This window comes from Vigna angularis, chromosome 8, assembly GCF_016808095.1.
Source record: "Vigna angularis cultivar LongXiaoDou No.4 chromosome 8, ASM1680809v1, whole genome shotgun sequence".
Lineage (NCBI taxonomy): Eukaryota > Viridiplantae > Streptophyta > Magnoliopsida > Fabales > Fabaceae > Vigna > Vigna angularis.
In genome coordinates this window covers 22,618,606-22,636,012 of record NC_068977.1, presented here as the reverse complement: position 1 = coordinate 22,636,012, position 17,407 = coordinate 22,618,606, and the positions used below count along the sequence as shown (strand labels likewise).

The window sequence follows — 17,407 nt, the reverse complement described above, 5'->3', positions numbered from 1 at the left end:
CATTGTTGTTATTAGAAGTGGCAAACTTTTAGATGAGAGGTTGAGTGAAAAAGAAAAAGAAGAGAGAGAGAAAAAAGAGAAACAGAGAAAAGAAAAAGAAAGGTTGAGTGAAAAAGAAATAGATAAAAATGATAGGGAAAAAGAAAAAGAGAGAGAAGAAAAAAAAAAGAGAGAGGAAGAAGATGAGAGAAAGAAAAAAGAATCTTATGAAAACCCCTTCCTTATCCAAAGAATTATTCCAGGAAGGAAAAAGAAAAACAGTTTGAGCTTCATTGAAATCTTCACGAAATTGGAGATTAATATACCCTTCTCTGAGGCTCTGCAACAAATGCCTTCATATCCTAAATTTTTGAAGGAGTTCCTTACAAAGAAAAGAAAGTACATTGAAGAAGAAACCATTGAAGTTCAAGGAAACTGTAGTGCTATCATACAAAAGCTCTTACCCCCCCCCCCCCCCCCCCCCCCCCCCCCCCCACAAGTATAAAGATCCAGGAAGCTTCACTATTCCTTGCACTATAAGGAATATCTCTGTTGGGAAAACACTTATTGATCTGGGAGCCAGTATTAATCTCATGTCGTTCTCCATGTTTGAAAAGATTGAAGGGTTGGAACTCAAGCCTACTCGGATGACTCTTCAACTTGCAGACAGATCCTTGAAATATCCTTAATGGAGAAGTTGAAGATGTGCTTGTGAAGGTAGATAAATTTCTTTATCCTGTGGACTTTGTCATCATGGAGATGGAGGAGGACGTGAATGTACCTCTTATTCTTGGGAGACCTTTCATGAAAACAGCAAGAGTTTTGATTGATGTGGAAAATGGCAAACTGAAGGTGAGAATGAAAGATGAAGAAGTAAATTTTGATGTCTTTAAAGCCATGTCTCACCCAAAAGATGATAAGGAATGTTTTCATCTGGATTCTCTTGATGAAATTTGTATGATACAAGAGAACAAAGCAAGTAATACTCTTTCTTTAGAGGAGATGCTAGTTGACACCTATGAAGAGTTTAATGAAAAAGAAGAGGAACTAATTGATGAATGCACGACTGATTTGGAAGAATTTAAAAAAGTTCCTTTGCAAAATACAGAAGAAAAAGCCAAGGTAAGCAAAATGGAGCTGAAGAGGTTACCACTACACTTGAAATATGCGTTTCTAGAAGAAGGTGGAAACAAACCAGTTATCATCAACAATTCTCTCTCTCCAAAAGAAGAAGAAAAGTTGGTAGAAATACTCAAAGCCAACAAAGGAGCTATTGGATGGTCAATCTCAAATCTCAAAGGTATAAGTCCAACATATTGCATGCACAAGATATTCATGGAGGATGAGTACAAACCAGTTGCTCAACCACAGAAGAGGCTCAATCTAGTGATGAAGGAGGAAGTGAGGAAAAAAGTGCTAAAGTTACTTGAAGCTGGCATTATTTATCCTATTTCTGACAGTGCATGGGTAAGCCCAGTACAAGTGGTACCAAAAAAAGGTGGGATGACGGTTATTTCTAATGAAAAAAATGAGCTCATACCCACAAGGACTGTTACACGATGGAGGATGCGCATTGACTACAGGAAGTTGAACAATGCTACTAGAAAGGATCACTTTCCCCTTCTGTTTATGGATCATATGCTGGAGAGACTGTCAGGTCAGGCTTTTTATTGCTTTCTGGATAGATATTCAGGTTACAATCAAATTGTGGTGGACCCTAAAGACCAGGAGAAGACGACTTTCACATGCCCATTTGGAGGTTTTGCCTACAGAAAAATGTCGTTTGGGTTATGTAATGCTCCAGGTTTCAGAGATGCATGCAAGCCATCTTCGCAGATTTAATAGAAAAGTGCATTGAGGTTTTCATGGATGATTTTTCAGCATTTGGCAGTTCCTTTCATGAGTGTTTGTCTAACTTGGATGTTGTACTTAAAAGATGCACCCAATCCAACCTTGTTCTAAATTGGGAGAAATGTCACTTTATAGTCACTTAAGGTATTGTTTTGGGGCATAAAATTTCTTCCAGGGGAATTGAGGTTGACAGAGCCAAAGTGGAAGTTATTGAAAAACTTCCGCCATCAACAAATGTGAAGGGAATCAGAAGCTTTCTGGGTCATGCTAGTTTTTACAGAAGATTTATCATCACATGCATACATATTTACTTTTCAGTCTTTTGCATTTGAAACTTACAACAATTTGTTCATAAGTCTTAATTAATCAATAAATCACATAAATGTCTAGGTCGTGAGTCCTTTGGGAGAACGATACTTGGTCTTACCAGGTTTATTACTTGATACGATTCGGTTACACTTGCCGAAGGTTAACAAGTTTTTGACTCCGTTTTTAGGAATTGAAAATTTGTTCATCAGTTACCCAATTGTTTGACAATAAATCTAACTATGTTTTGGAAAACGCTGATGAAGATGATAATCTAGATCACCACCAATTGTTGATGCAAAGCAACGAGCCCAGATCAGGAGAACAACTTATACTCAAAAATAGGATGTGGGTTTTTAAAAGCAAAACAAAAGATGGAAGATTTGAAATTGAAGCTCCTTATTCCAAGATAACCAAAAAGTATCTAGAAAATGGTGGAAAAGTTGTTGGTGGAACAGAGGGAATGATGGAAACTTGCTATGGGTGAGACTCATTGAACCAGGAAGCCAAAGAGCAAACGTTCCAGTGAGCAGAATGAAGGCAGCGGAATTCTGAAATAGATGCAGAGAATGGTATGGTTTCAGTGAAGAATGGAGTGGGTTAGAACCTCTCAGCTCAGAGGGCCTTCCTACTTTGGAAGGAAGCTAGAGGTAAGGAGAAAGAAAGTGAAGAAGTGGGTTGACTCAAGAGTAAAGATAAGCTGGAATTTCATTTTTGCAGCAATTACACTAAGCTTAAAAGTGTCTACAAAAGGGGGAAGAGGTCTCCTATTTATAGGAAGATAAGAGCCTCAAATCTGAAATCAAATTCAATCCAAAAGCAAATGAAATTAAAGAAAAAGGCGCCAATTTGCTTCAGCTTCAAACATGCCTCATTCCAACTCAGCAGCACACGTGAAACAGCACCAATTCTGAAACGCTGGGCTAGCTAGGTTAGTGGCTGAGCTTTTTGATAGCTTTGGCAACAAGCTTCTCCCTCCAAGTCTCTCTTTTCACGTGCTCAAATGCTATGCTGGCAGCTGCTCCCTCTAATTTTATTAATCCTACAAAGCAAAGAAAATGTGCTTTTAATTATGGGAAGAAGGATTAATGTAAATTACCTTCCATAGAAGCAAAATGGTAGGTGATCCTTCTTCCTCTTGAATCCTCTTTGCCATGGCTCTAGTAAGAGGTCCAATGTGTGTCTTAGATGGTCTTCCATCAGACCCTCCCTCTTGAAAAGGATCTGTCCTCAGATCTGCTTCAACCTGTTGATCATTCCCTGTGAAAGGAATTAAGTCGCAGATGTTAAAAGTATGACTGACACCATAACTTTCAGGGAGATCTAAGATGTATGCATTATCGTTTATCTTTTTTACCACCTTTAATTGACCATCTCCTCTTGGACAAATTTGGACTTCCTTTGAGAGGGAAATCTTTCCTTTCTCAAATGAAGCCAAACTAGGTCTCCTTTTTCAAAAACTATTTTCTTTCTCCCTTTGTTGTTGTATTCTGCATATTTTTGAGTTTGTTTTTCAATTTGGATTTTGACTTTCTCATGTAACTTCTTGATGAACTCCGCTTTAGAAGCACCTTCTTTATGAAGAAAAGAAGATGATTCTGGAAGAGGTAGTAAATCAAGAGGTGTGATAGGGTTAAAACCATAAACAACCTCAAAAGGGGAAAGATTAGTAGTCTTGTGGACTACTCTATTATAAGCAAATTCAATATGAGGTAGATGTTCATCCCAAGATTTGTTATTACCTCTTAATATTACCTTTAATAATGTAGATAAAGATCTATTTACTACTTTAGTTTGCCCATCAGTTTGTGGGTGACATGTAGTAGAAAATAGAAGTTTAGTTCCAAGCTTTTCCCATAAAGTTTTCCAAAAATGGCTTAGGAACTTCACATCTCTATCAGACACTATAGTTTTGGGTAAGCCATGCAATCTCACTATTTCTTTAAAGAAGAGTCTAGAGATATAGCTAGCATCATCTACTTTGTGGCAGGGTATAAAATGAGCCATTTTACTAAAACGATCTACTACCACAAATATAGAATCATACCACTTTTGAGTTCTTGGTAATCCTAAGACAAAGTCCATGCTTATGTCCTCCCAAGGGGTATTAGCTATAGGAAGAGGTGTATAGAGTCCATGAGGCATAATTTTGGACTTAGCTTATAAAAAAGCTATACATTTAGAACAATGCCTTTGAACATCTATTCTCATGTGTGGCCAATAAAATTTACTTTTCAAAATGTTTAGAGTTTTATCAACTTCATGATGGCCCATGAGTCCTCCTCCATGACTCTCTTTGATAAGAAGTTTTCTAATGGATCCTTGGGGTATACAAAGTTTTCCTTTATTAAAAGATACCCCTCAGAAAGATAAAATCCATCAAAAGGCTTCTTAAGACATGATGAATAAGTGGATGCAAATGTTTCATCATTTTCATATAACTCTTTTATGTCATCAAATCCTAATATTTGGGATCCTAGGGGTACTAATAATGCATGTCTTCTAGATAAAGCATCCACAACAACATTAGTACTCCCCTTTTTGTGTTTGATGACATGGGGAAATTGCTCCAGGTATTCCACCCACTTTGCATGTCTTTTGTTTAGCTTTGCTTGCCCTTTAATGTACTTGAGAGATTCATGGTCAGTGTGTATGATGAATTCTCTAGTTACCAAGTAATGCTCCCAAGTTTTTAAAGCTCTAATGAGGGCATACAACTCTTTGTCATAGGTAGGATAGTTCAAGGTAGGCCCCCAAAGTTTTTCACTAAAGTAAGCTACGGGATGTCCTCCTTGTATTAAAACAACTCCTATACCTACCCCAGATGCATCACATTCTAGTTCAAAGGCTTTGGAAAAATCAGGCAAAACTAGAATAAGTGCATGAGTTAACTTGTGTTTCAAAGTCTCAAAAGACAACTCTTGCTTATCACCCCAAAGAAAAGGCATATCTTTCTTGACTAGCTCATTTAAAGGAGCAGCTATGGTGGAGAAGTCTTTCACAAATCTTCTATAAAAACTTGCTAACCCGTGAAAACTTCTCACCTCTCCTACATTTTTAGGGGTTGGCCATTCTTGTATAGCCTTGATCTTCTCTGGATCAACATGTATACCTTCTTTTCCAACTTTGAAACCAAGGAAAATCACACTTTCTTGACCAAAAGTACATTTGTCAAAGTTGGCAAAGAGATTATGTTCTCTAAGAAGAAGCAAGACTTCTTTGATATGGTTAAGGTGCTCTTGAAGACTTTGACTATAAATTAAGATGTCATCAAAATAGACCACTACAAATCTTCCTATGCATTCCCTAAGGACATGATTCATCAATCTCATGAATGTACTTGGAGCATTGGTCAAGCCAAAGGGCATGACTAACCATTCATACAAACCAAACTTGGTCTTAAAAGCAGTTTTCCATTCATCTCCTTCATGAATTCTTATTTGATGGTATCCGCTTTTGAGATCAATTTTGGTGAAAAGATTTGCTCCATGTAATTCATCCAGTATATCATCTAGCCTAGGAATGGGGTGCCTATACTTGACAGTTATGTTGTTGATGGCCCTACAATCTGTACACATTCTCCAAGTTCCATCCTTTTTAGGGACCAACAACACAAGCACAACACAAGGGCTTAGACTCTTTTGGATCCACCCTTTGTTCAATAATTCATTAACTTGTTTCTCTATTTCTTTTGTTTCCATGGGGTTGGTTCTATAGGCTGGCCTATTGGGTAGGCTTGCCCTAGGCACCAAATCTATTTGATGTTCTATTCCCCTCAAAGGTGGTAATCCACTTGGTACCTCTTTGGAAAATACATCATCAAATTCCTTTAAAAGTTTTTGCAACCCCTTTGGTACAGAACCAAGTTCATGAGTGATTGAAACAAATGCCTCTTTGCAATAGAGAAAAAAATGAGGTTGTCCAAGAAAAAGATTTTTAGAAATGTTCAAAGTTTAAGGTTGGACAACTTCTTTATTTGAGGCATGGGTTACCAAATTCATGATCTTCTCCTTTCTTTCTTTCCTACTTTTCTTTTCTCCATCCAACTTCTTTTTAAGAATTATTTGGTCCTCTCTTACTTGTGAAGGTGTAAGAGGACACAAAATAATTTTCTTTCCCTTGTGTTGAATGGTGATTTTGTTGGTGACTCCATCATGTAGAGCTTGCTTATCATATTGCCAAGGTCTTCCAAGTAATATGTGCCCAGCTTCCATTGGTACTATATCACAAACAATTTGATCTTCATATTTGCCAATGGAAATGGGTACTCTTACTTGTTCTTTAAATACTATTCCATCATCCTCTTTGATCCATTGAAGTTTGTAAGGTTTAGGATGAGGAGTAGTGGTTAAGCCAAGCTTCTCTACCATTCTAGAACTACAACAGTTGCAACAAGAGCCACTATCCACAATCATTGAACATGTCTTTTCCAAAACTTTGCATCTTGTGTGGAATAGGTTCTCTCTTTGTGACTGTTCTAATTCTACATGTTTGCTTTCCAGGAGTCTCCTCACCATAAGTAAGTCACCATCACAAGGTAAAGTTTCTTCTTCTTCAGAAGTGGATGTTTCAGACTCATTATATGAAGAACCCTCACTTTCACTCTCATGCTCAAGAATGTAAATTGACCTTCTATTGCGACACTCAGATGCATAGTGCCCTTTTTCCCCACATCTAAAGCACTTAGTCTCCTTACTTTTATGATCTCTTGAAGGTTCTTTGACTTTTTCTTTCCCTTTCTCTCTCTCTCTAAATTCTTCATACCTTGGCTTGGTTAGACTACCCTCCCTCTTGTACTCTTTCTTATGGTTGGAACTATGAGGGTAATATTTCTTAGTGGAGCTTTTCCTCTTGAGTTGTTGCTCTACCCTCACACAAAGTTGGACTAACTCATTGAGATCATTGTAGGGTATAAGTTCAACCCTATCTCTTATGTCATAGTTGAGTCCACTTTGGAACCTAGCAATTGTTATCCTTGGTTCGTCTCTTATCCCAGCTCTCAACATGATCAACTCCATTTTCTGCCTATATTCTTCAACACTCATGTTCCTTTGTTGGAGTTTGTGGAGCTTATCCATTAACTCCCTACCATAGTAGGCTGGTACATGTCTTCTTCTCAAGGCAATTCTCAACTCATTCCAATACTTGATGGGAGGTAAGTGTCTTAGCCTATGATCCTTGACCAAGGTTGTCCACCAAATTAAGGCATAGCCTTGAAAACTTAGAGAAGCCATGGTGACTCTCTTTTCATCATCTATTTGGTGGCACTCAAACAATTGCTCAACTTTCATTTCTCATTCTAGGTATTCTTCCACATCATCCTTTCCATGAAAGGAAGGAAGATCAATTTTGGGCTCTCTTGGATGGTGCTCTCTAACTCTATGATGTCTTCTAAGAGGCATTTGGTAATGGTCATCATTGTGATGACTACTATATTGCTCAAGCTCACTAGGAGAAGATGATGATTCTTCTCTTCTCCTATGGGAATATCTCTCTTTCTTTTTGTCTTGATTAATCAAAAGTTGACTAATCATGTCTTTGAGCTCACTAATCTCTCTATCCCTTTGTTCAAATTTTTTCTCAAATTCCTCCCTTAAAGAACTCTCACTATGGGGTTTCAAACTTCCTTGCACACTTGATTGACTCATTCTTGTCAAAGGAAAAGGTTTTCACAAGGTTTTCAAAATATTTGACAAGTAATGAGTGAAAAGATTTTCACAAGCTTTCTTTGTTTTTGGTGAAAATTTTCTAAAGAGATATCTAGAGGCAAAAGATGTTTCTAAGTAGCTCCCAGGAAGAAGAGGTGAGTCACAAATGGACAAGCTTAGAAACCAAGTTCTTCCTTAGCCAGAGTTTCCTTAGAGTTATATTTTACCTTAGTTTCTAACTAGAAATTCTTCAAATTCTTTTCAAATGTTATGAAATGAACCTAAAACCAAAGAAAGGTTGACTAAGTGTTATTCAATCCTATATACCACGGAGACTTAAAAAAAACAAAAAGATTAAGCAAGAAATTAAAGAAAGCAATAAAGATGCAAGAATGTAAATGCTAGACGGCCCTAAGTGAAAGTGCAAGTGACACTTGGAGCCCCTTGACACACTTCCACACTAAGAAAACGAAATTGGACTATTACAATGTTCAATTGTGAACTTGGAATTGCTTCAAGAGCATTTTTCCAAGTCACTTGGCTCAAAAACAGCAAAGAAAAAAAAATAAAATACAATTTCAAACAGCAAATTCCGTGATATTTGGTGTAAATAAACTTGAAATGAGGCCTAGAAGTAATGTGAGCTTTGTCTTCTTGCTACTGCAGAAAGCTACTCAAAATGAAGGTGTGAGTTGCTCTTTTTCCAGGTTTGAAATGCTGCTGTAACAGAGTTTTCCAGCTGTTGGACAATGGTGTTTGGGTTGCTGTTGAGTCTTCCTTCTTGCTCCACTTTCAATTCTCAAACCACTTCCTAGAAGGCTACCAAAGTAGGAGTAGGTCTCTGGCGCTGGATGCCCCAAACAACTTGCACACACACTCCAAAACTCATTAGAAATCACACCAAACAGATTAAAAAATCTGCACCAAATTTCTGCATACTGCACCAGTATAGGCTGCTGTATTGAACACTTTAGATGCCAAAAATAGACACAAACAATTGGAACAGCACACAAATGAAAGTAGGTACACAAGAGGAACTTATCAAAGGCACTAGAAGGGATGAAGAAAGCAAGAAAAACACAAGCACAGTTCAGAAATTATTCCAAATGCAAACTGTTTGATAATTTTCAAAAGTGTTTGATAAAATGCCCCAATGAATTTCAGATTTTATGTTTTTGATTTTTCAGGGCCTGTAATCTGGATTGGTTGGTTCTAACAGCTTTTTAACACTTGATACTTCTTCTTTTGATCATGTATTTTCATTTTTAAACATTGAACCAGCTTTTTTTACAATCCAGCAATGATTTATACACTAAAATTACCAAAACAGTGGCTGGAAAAAATAGAAACTGCACTAGAAAAATGAACTAAAATGGTGGTTTTGGAACCCAAAATGAGTGGCAGTGATTCAGCAACTTTGATGAATGTTCAAACAACTTTTCTTGGTGATATTAAACATGTTTAAACTCTTAAACAGCTGAAACAATGATTAATATTCAGAATCACTGATCCACTTCCTTTTTTAACTCAAAAATTATGGTTTAAATATCCAATCTGCATATAAATTCATTTTTGACCAAATGAGCAGTATTAACAACTTTCAAACATCCATTTAGACTTGCTCAAGCTTTCCAAAAGCACAGAAACAGTAGGATTCGAAAATCACCCTTGTTATGGCCAAATTATGCAGCAAAAACCATCAATTAACCAACCAATTTTAGTTTTTCATGGATTCAAAAACTGGATAGCAAAGGAAATGACTCTAAGAAGTGTAAAAACACAGATCTAAGCTAGATTTAATATGCTTAGCATGACCAAACTCAGATTAGACCAAATCAAGTATATTAGCATGGTGAAAAGCTAGAAGTTCAAGCTGAAATGGTGAATGGTTAAGGATTTTGAGCACCCACACTATGCATATTGCATTTTATTGCTTGTTTTGGTTTGCTATACCTTAAGACACATTCAACAACATCACACAATGTTGTACAAAGCTCCAGAATCAAAAGAAAACCACTGAAACAGTTTTAGAAATTTAGCACCGGATTTAAATTATGTATCAGAATTCACAATGGAAAACAAATCAAATTTGCATTTTGATGCTTCAGCTTGTATAACCCAGGCTAGATCAAGTCCTCATTGTCTTATTTGGTATATATATACAGCTTGTTTAGCACTTGCAAATCAATTAAAACGAAATAATCCAACAGAAAAGAAAATTGAACAGAGACAGAAATAATACTGCAACAGTTAATTGCACAAGACTTAAAACAATACAGAATTGAAATTTAAAGCTGGAAATGACCCAAACAAGAAGGTTTCACCGATTAAAATGAAAGGACAGTATAAGCACACAAAGGAAACTAAAATTGAATGACTGAAAAAGCAATACAGAATTGAAAACAGCAGCAAAATAGAAACAGAAACAGCACAAACTGGACTGAAAATAGAAACAGAAATAGCACAAAGTGGACTGGAATTAAACAACAAAATGGAAAGGCACTTAGCTATGGTTTGCGTGCACAACCAGAGCTCTATATACCACTTGATGGAAACTTGCTATGGGTGAGACTCATTGAACTAGGAAGCCAAACAACAAACGTTCCAGTGAGCAGAATGAAGGCAGCGGAATTCTGAAATAGATGCAGAGAATGGTATGGTTTCAGTGAAGAATGGAGTGGGTTAGAACCTCTCAGCTCAGACGGCCTTCCTACTTTGGAAGGAAGCTAGAGGTAAGGAGAAAGAAAGTGAAGAATTGGGTTGACTCAAGAGCAAAGATAAGTTGGAATTTCATTTCTGCAGCAATTAAACTAAGCTCAAAAGTGTCTACAAAAGGGGGAAGAGGTCTCCTATTTATAGGAAGATAAGAGCCTCAAATCTGAAATGAAATTCAATCCAAAAGCAAATGAAATTAAAGAAAAAGGCGTCAATTTGCTTCAGCTTCAAACATGCCTCATTCCAACTCAGCAGCACACGTGAAACAACACCAATTCTGAAACGCTAGGCTAGCTAGGTTATTGGCTGAGCTTTTTGATAGCTTTGGCAGCAAGCTTCTTCCTCCAAGTCTCTCTTTTCACATGCTCAAATGCTATGCTGGCAGCTGCTCCCTCCAATTTTATTAATCCTACAAAGAAAAGAAAAATTTGCTTTTAATTATGGGAAGAAGGATTAATGTAAATTACCTTCCATAGAAGAAAAATGGTAGGTGATCCTTCTTCCTCTTGAATCCTCTTTGCCATGGCTCTAGTAAGAGGTCCAATGTGTGTCTTAGATGGTCTTCCATCAGGGAAGAAGCTCACCAAAATCAAAAATCAACCATGAGCTTAACAAGTATCGACTGAAGACATTAAACAAGCGCTTACTAGGAAGCAACCCAGCTTTTTAACCCTTTACTATGTGTCATTTTGTGTTTAGTTGTTTTTGTTTCTGGTTAGAATGATTGGTGTATTTTCATGTGTCTTTCATTGTCTTAGTTTTTTTTTATGCGATTTAGTATATCTTGGTGTGTTTTGAATCTTGATTGATGAAGTTTGTTGTGTGTCTGAGTTTCTTTCTTGTTCAATTCTCAAATATTAGTTTTCATAAAAATTGGACTAATGATTTTGTTCGAGTTTCTTGGTGTTCTTGTAAGTGATAGGTATGAGTGATGATGAAGAAGAATACACAAGGAGTTGCGGAATTTGAGAAGCAAGTTGGTCCGCCCAAAAGAGTTCGGTTTTTTTCTTTCTTTCTATTTTCTTTCCATGCTTGTTGTAATAAGTGTGACTTTGCTGGTCTGACAAATATGATGCATTGGTTGTGTGACTTTGAGTGAGTTTTGCATGACTTTGAGGAGAACCATTTGTGTTTGCTCATAAATTAGTTTTGGAATACATTGAGAATGTGTAGTGATTTAGTGAAAACTTATGCTTGTGGTTGTTCTCATGTGGGTATATCGAGAATGTTGTAATTGTTTTTACTATGGTTAATGGTTGTGGCATGATGTATGACAACCTTATTAGGAAACTAAAGAACTTAACTGGGTGAGATTTGTACCTCAGAGTTTTTATCTATGAGTGCTACCACTTTTGGTTTACAATTAACTTTGCTTGAGTTTCATTGCTAGTTGTTATTCATTTGCATGCTTACATTGAAACAAGACCATCTTTCTTTCCCTCTTTGCATCATATACCCAAAATAGCCAGTTGTATTTTCAAATATTAGAACCCTTGTGCAAACTGTTAAGCATTTAAAGAAACTTACCTTTACTTTTGTAACATTAAGCCTTGTTGAATATGATTGACCATCTCACCTTGATGGGAGAGTAAAGTTTCCATGGTCAGTAGTGTGATTCAAGTGTCGGGGAAGTTATTATTGGAAGGGGAGCATGAGAAATAATTGTGAATTGGTGTTGTTTTCCACTCTACCCGTCAACTAGCATAGACAGAGCAGTTCTACAGGTTCTATATACAAAATCATGTCTAAAAATTTGCACAAATGTACAAAATCAGGAAGTGGTATATAAAATTTCAGAGGAAAACAATATAAGGGTCAATGCACAAGCAAAAATTAAACAAAGATGGTAGGAAAGGACCAACTTGTTACAAATGAAGAACACGAACGTTGAAGAACGGAAGGGAGTCCGTAATAGCTGTGAATAGCGAATAAATTCTTGAGTTGTTAATGCCCTAGAAAATGATGGAGGAGGTGAGCCCCTTGGCCTCGTGGACCCTAACCCAACCCCAACCCACTCACTGTTGGGTTTATGGGCTGGGGCTTCAGAAAAAATCCCTATGAAATGGGCCAAAAGTAAGGGGCCTAATTTTAAATGAGGTTAGCATCAGTCCATGGGTGTGTGGTTCAATTGATAGGTCTAGTGATAACCGACTATAACTAAAAACTAACTTAAGCGTCATAGTGCCTTTAGCAGGTACTTACCCGCTTAGAGTTGGACTGTGTCAGAAAAACACCGACAAAATATTGAAGGAGAAGACATAAACAGAACTAAGTGAAGAGATTTAACGTGTGAAGGTATAGTTCTCGACCCTACATATCGAAATAGTATTTGCTTTTTTGAGATTATTAGTTGTTGTTTCTATTAGTTGTTTTAACTAAACTAACCCGTTTTTTTATCTTTGTTGATTTGAATTCATTTACTGTTTTGAGATTAGTAGTACTTGTTAATGGCTTCATATATGCTGCTTAGGAATTTATTGGACAAAATTGCATGCTTCTTCAACATCTTCCCTCATGTAGCTATGAGATGTAAATATTATGGCTTCTCATGTGCGGTTTCTAAAATGTAATTTGTTGCTCTAATACAAGATAAAAGTATTACTAGATTATTAGTATTATAAAATCCAACTGAGGCCCTTTCACACTTAACAATCAGATGCAAGTGTATGGTATTCAAAACAGATTGTCAATAGGAATGATGCACAACAGACTCACGCTAGACTGTTCACCCAACACAGCAATAGTTAAAAGAGATGGCAAGGAAAGAAGGCTTGTGTAACTTATGGATTCCTGTTTGCATCTTTTGGTTTATTATTTTATTTTTTTATATTTCGTGATTTCAGAAACTTTTCTCATCCATCCATTAGGTTTGATATATAAGAACTTCTTAGGAGTTGAGGATTGAAATAAAAATTCACATATATTAGAACTTATAAGGTTTAATAATTATGTCTGTGTAATGAGCTCTGGAATTGACATCTCTTTGTGTTTGTGTTTCAGTTATTGTTTGTAGTTATTTTATGAAGGTGACAATTTCTGAATTAGAAGTAATGGAACAAATTCATCGGGTAAAAGTATGTTTTTTGCTTTGATATCTTTAAGTATATTGTGAAACTCGTTGATTTGAGACTTTATGTCTTTATATTTAATCATCTCCCAACAATAAAAGTTTTCTGTGACAAATCTTTGTCTGACGTTATCTTCATCAATGTATTTGATAATCAACCACCGTCATTGAATAATGTGTAAAAAAAATTGAGAGTTCTAAATACATTTAACGAAAATGAAATTCCGGCAATGAACAGATATTTTTTAAAAAACAAAGCCACAGTTTTACTATTTGTGAGTTAATATAATTATTTTTATGAGTACAACAACTATTAATATATAACCAATATAACAATATAAGCCAAATAAAATGAATTTGCTAGCTCAAGAGAAATGAAATGCATCACACTCTTCTACCAAAAAATTATTAGATGTAACACACTCATATTACAACTAAACTTTGAATCAAATATGTATTCAGTTTACATACAACATATTCATATTACAACTAAATTTTGAATCAAATCTCCCATTCAGATTAAAATTATAAGGTCGTTGCCCTTAAATTCTTTTGTTTTCCATAAAGGCAGAATTGAATGTGAAAAAAGACACTCCGAAGTCATGTAACTATTCTCACAATCCATTGAGGCTTTCCTATTAATAACACACAACATCCAATTCCCATTCCAAATATCATTCCACATCCATATCCTAGTGCCACTGGTTTCCATTCAAATCCATATCCATGTTCTCTCTTGAAAGGCAGTGCAGGTGGAGAATCTTGTTCAAGGTCCTTGCTGCATTCTTTTGTCAATGGGAACCCACATAACTCTGTGTTTCCCATATAGGAATCATTGGAAAATGTATTGAACTGTTTTCCTTGAGGTATTGCTCCAACAATATGATTATTGGAAAGATTCAGAACTTCCAGAAAGTTCAAATTGGTTAGTTCTGTAGGAATCATACCAGTAAACATATTTGAGGACAAATCCAGTGATTCTAAGTTTGTCAAATTTCCCAGGGATTGGGGAATAGTTCCACTAAGTATGTTATGAGAAAGGTTGAGTGCTCTAAGGGCTTGAAGTTCTCCAATCACATTCGGAATCTCTCCTTCAAATCTATTTTCTGATAAATCAATGCTTACAAAGTCTTTCCGAATTTTCTCCATTGTCAAAACGATGGATTTTGTTGTTATGGTCAAATAGTCATTTTTTTCTTTTCGATATCGATAAAATAATCCGATGTATTGCCCATTGGCATCTTGAACAACATTCGTCATGGCTTGAAACTTTCTTATGAAGACCTTTGGAATTGGGCCACTAAAGTTGTTGGAAGAGATGTCAAGTATAACCAAACTAACAAATCCTTGTTTGGTCTTTAAATTTTCAATGGTGCCATGCAACTTATTGGCTCGCAAAACCAATAATCTCAAATCTGGCAGACCTTGAAGCCAGTGGGGAAAGGCATCCTCTAATTGATTGTTGGCAAGACTTAGACCTTCCAAAAAACGACAATTGGATAAAGATTCTGGCAAAGAACCTTTTAATACGTTGTCATTGAGATTCAGAATTTGGAGCCAACAGTTCTTTGAAAAACTACTTGGCAAAGTGCCATGAAGTTTGTTTTGTTGTAGATCCAAAACTCGAAGGGATGATGAGTTAGTAAGGCATTGTGGAATGATGCCCGTCAACTTGTTGTGAGACAAATTGAGATACCAAATTGAACTTGCATTGCAAATTGAGGAAGAGATGCCACCAGAGATTTTGTTGAAACTAAAATCAAGATACTCGAGTTGTTGGTTCCATGAAACTTGGTCTAATGATTGCTTCAATTGGTTATGAGAGAGGTCTAGTAAATGTAATGGGCCAATTTTGTGTAACCAATTGGGAAGTCTTCCATCAATCTTGTTATCAGATAGATAGAGAAATTTTAACATTGGTACTTTTCCTTCTAAGTTCGGAAATTCAGTTAAACACGTAGAAGATAAGTCCAAAAAAGTTAAGGAGGAAACAGTATAGTTGACATTGGATTCAAAATTTAGGGATAACTTGTCATTCTGGGAAAGGTTAAGATCCACCAAATTGTGAAGCTTAGAGAAAAGTGGAAAGTGAACATATCCACTGAAGTTGTTTGATGATAGATCTAAGTGAGTAAGATTTCGAGGGTTGAAAATTGTTTCTGGAATATTACCTTGTAGCTTGTTGTAGGACAAATCTAAAGTCTCGAAGGAATATGATAAGTTTGAACTAATAAGCCCTGTGAACTTATTTTTAGATAGAGTTAAATACTTCAAAGATGGCAAAGATAAACACCATGAAGGAATTGTCCCATTCAACAAGTTGTTATCAAATGATAAGCTAACTAGGCTTGAAAATCCTGTTATATTGTTGGGCAAAGGGCCTTGTAATTTATTACAAGAACATTCCAGTTCAGAAAGTTGAGTTAAGCCAAACAATGAAGATGGGATTTTTCCTCCGAATTTGTTATCCCGAAGATAGAGACCCTTCAATTTGGTTAGCCCGCCCAACACGTCTGGGATCTGACCACTGAATTTATTTTCTGAGAGATCTAAGAGAACGAGATTTTGAAGATTTGAAAATGTTGATGGCAGCTCACCTCCTAAATTGTTACCACTGAAATCCAATTCTTTAAATTTGTTTTCATGAGGAAAAACATTTGGGATTTCGCCAATAAGATTATTGTAATGGAGATTGAGAAAAGAGAGACGTGAAAGGGTTAGGAGCGAGGATGGGATTGAACCGACAAGAGAGTTATATGAGAGGTCTAGGGAAGTAAGATGTGAGAGGTTAGAGAATGAGGGAGGGATTGACCCTTGGAACTGACAGCTTGAAAGCTCTAAGATATTAAGAGAGTAGAGCTACAACTAACTCTTGGAAGCTGGCCTTGAAAGTACTTACCTGAAAGACGCAGGTGTTGAAGATTTGGTAAACAAAAGATAGCATCGGTCAAGTTTCCTCTTAGCTGAGTGTCTCGAAGACTAAGAGTGACTAAAGAGGAAGACAAATTGAGAGTCTTGATTGAAATTGAAGACATGTCAATTGTATCCAACACAAGCTTCCTCATATCTGTTGCATTTTGGAGTAGTCTCTTCCAAGTACCTTCTTTCCACTTCAGACCAGGGTTAAAAGAAAGATCCAGGGAGACTAATTTGGAAAGATGTGAGATTTGGGAAGGAATTTCACCTTGGAAGTGAGAACCAGATAAGTTGAGGTGTGTGAGGCTTGCAAAGCCACCAAAGAGAACTGAAAAATGAGATTGATAGAAATGGTTGAAAGCAAGGTTGAGTGATTGGAGATGAGAAAGAAGGAAAAGTGTATTGTTTGGATGGATTTGGCCGTGAAAACCACTGCAGGCAAGGTCGAGGCCAATCACATGACCGGAGATGGGGTGGCAAGTGACTCCATCCCAAGAGCAACAATCTGTCTCATTTTTCCATGTTGCTGTCTTTGGATCATAACATTCATAATACAGATCAGGCTTAGTAACAGTAAAAGAGTTATTGAACAGATGCAAGATAAAGCTGTCATCAGAGTGGCATAAGGAATGAGAGGATGAAATATGAAAAAGTAAAAAGAGAAGGAACCATCTCATCCATAACTCCATTACTTCTAACTCACTCTCAAGTCTGTGTGGTTTGATTGATTGTGTTTAACACTATATATGGGGATCATCAACATAAGAAGATGTGCGCAAAGTTAGGCTTTAATTGTGTTGTGGACCCTCCTTGAAACTTCAACATCACATGCCTCACGCAAACGTTCATTTTCTTACCGTTTACTTCGTGTCTTCAATTTTCCCTTTTTGTTTTTCTCCGTTTAAAATGCATTTTACAAGCTTTG

At 36.5% G+C, this 17,407-nt stretch overlaps 1 protein-coding gene and 1 pseudogene across 1 annotated transcript; one reads left to right on the top strand and one right to left on the bottom strand.

The window, feature by feature from the left end:
* Positions 1-732: 732 nt before the first annotated feature.
* On the top strand, positions 733-1,821 carry LOC128193760 (uncharacterized). The gene has a single exon (XM_052867855.1). The coding sequence runs from the start codon at positions 733-735 to the stop codon at positions 1,819-1,821; it is 1,089 nt and encodes a 362-aa protein (XP_052723815.1).
* A 12,132-nt stretch (positions 1,822-13,953) lies between these two features.
* Positions 13,954-17,194, bottom strand: LOC108344238 (receptor-like protein 9DC3; annotated as a pseudogene).
* Positions 17,195-17,407: the final 213 nt, after the last annotated feature.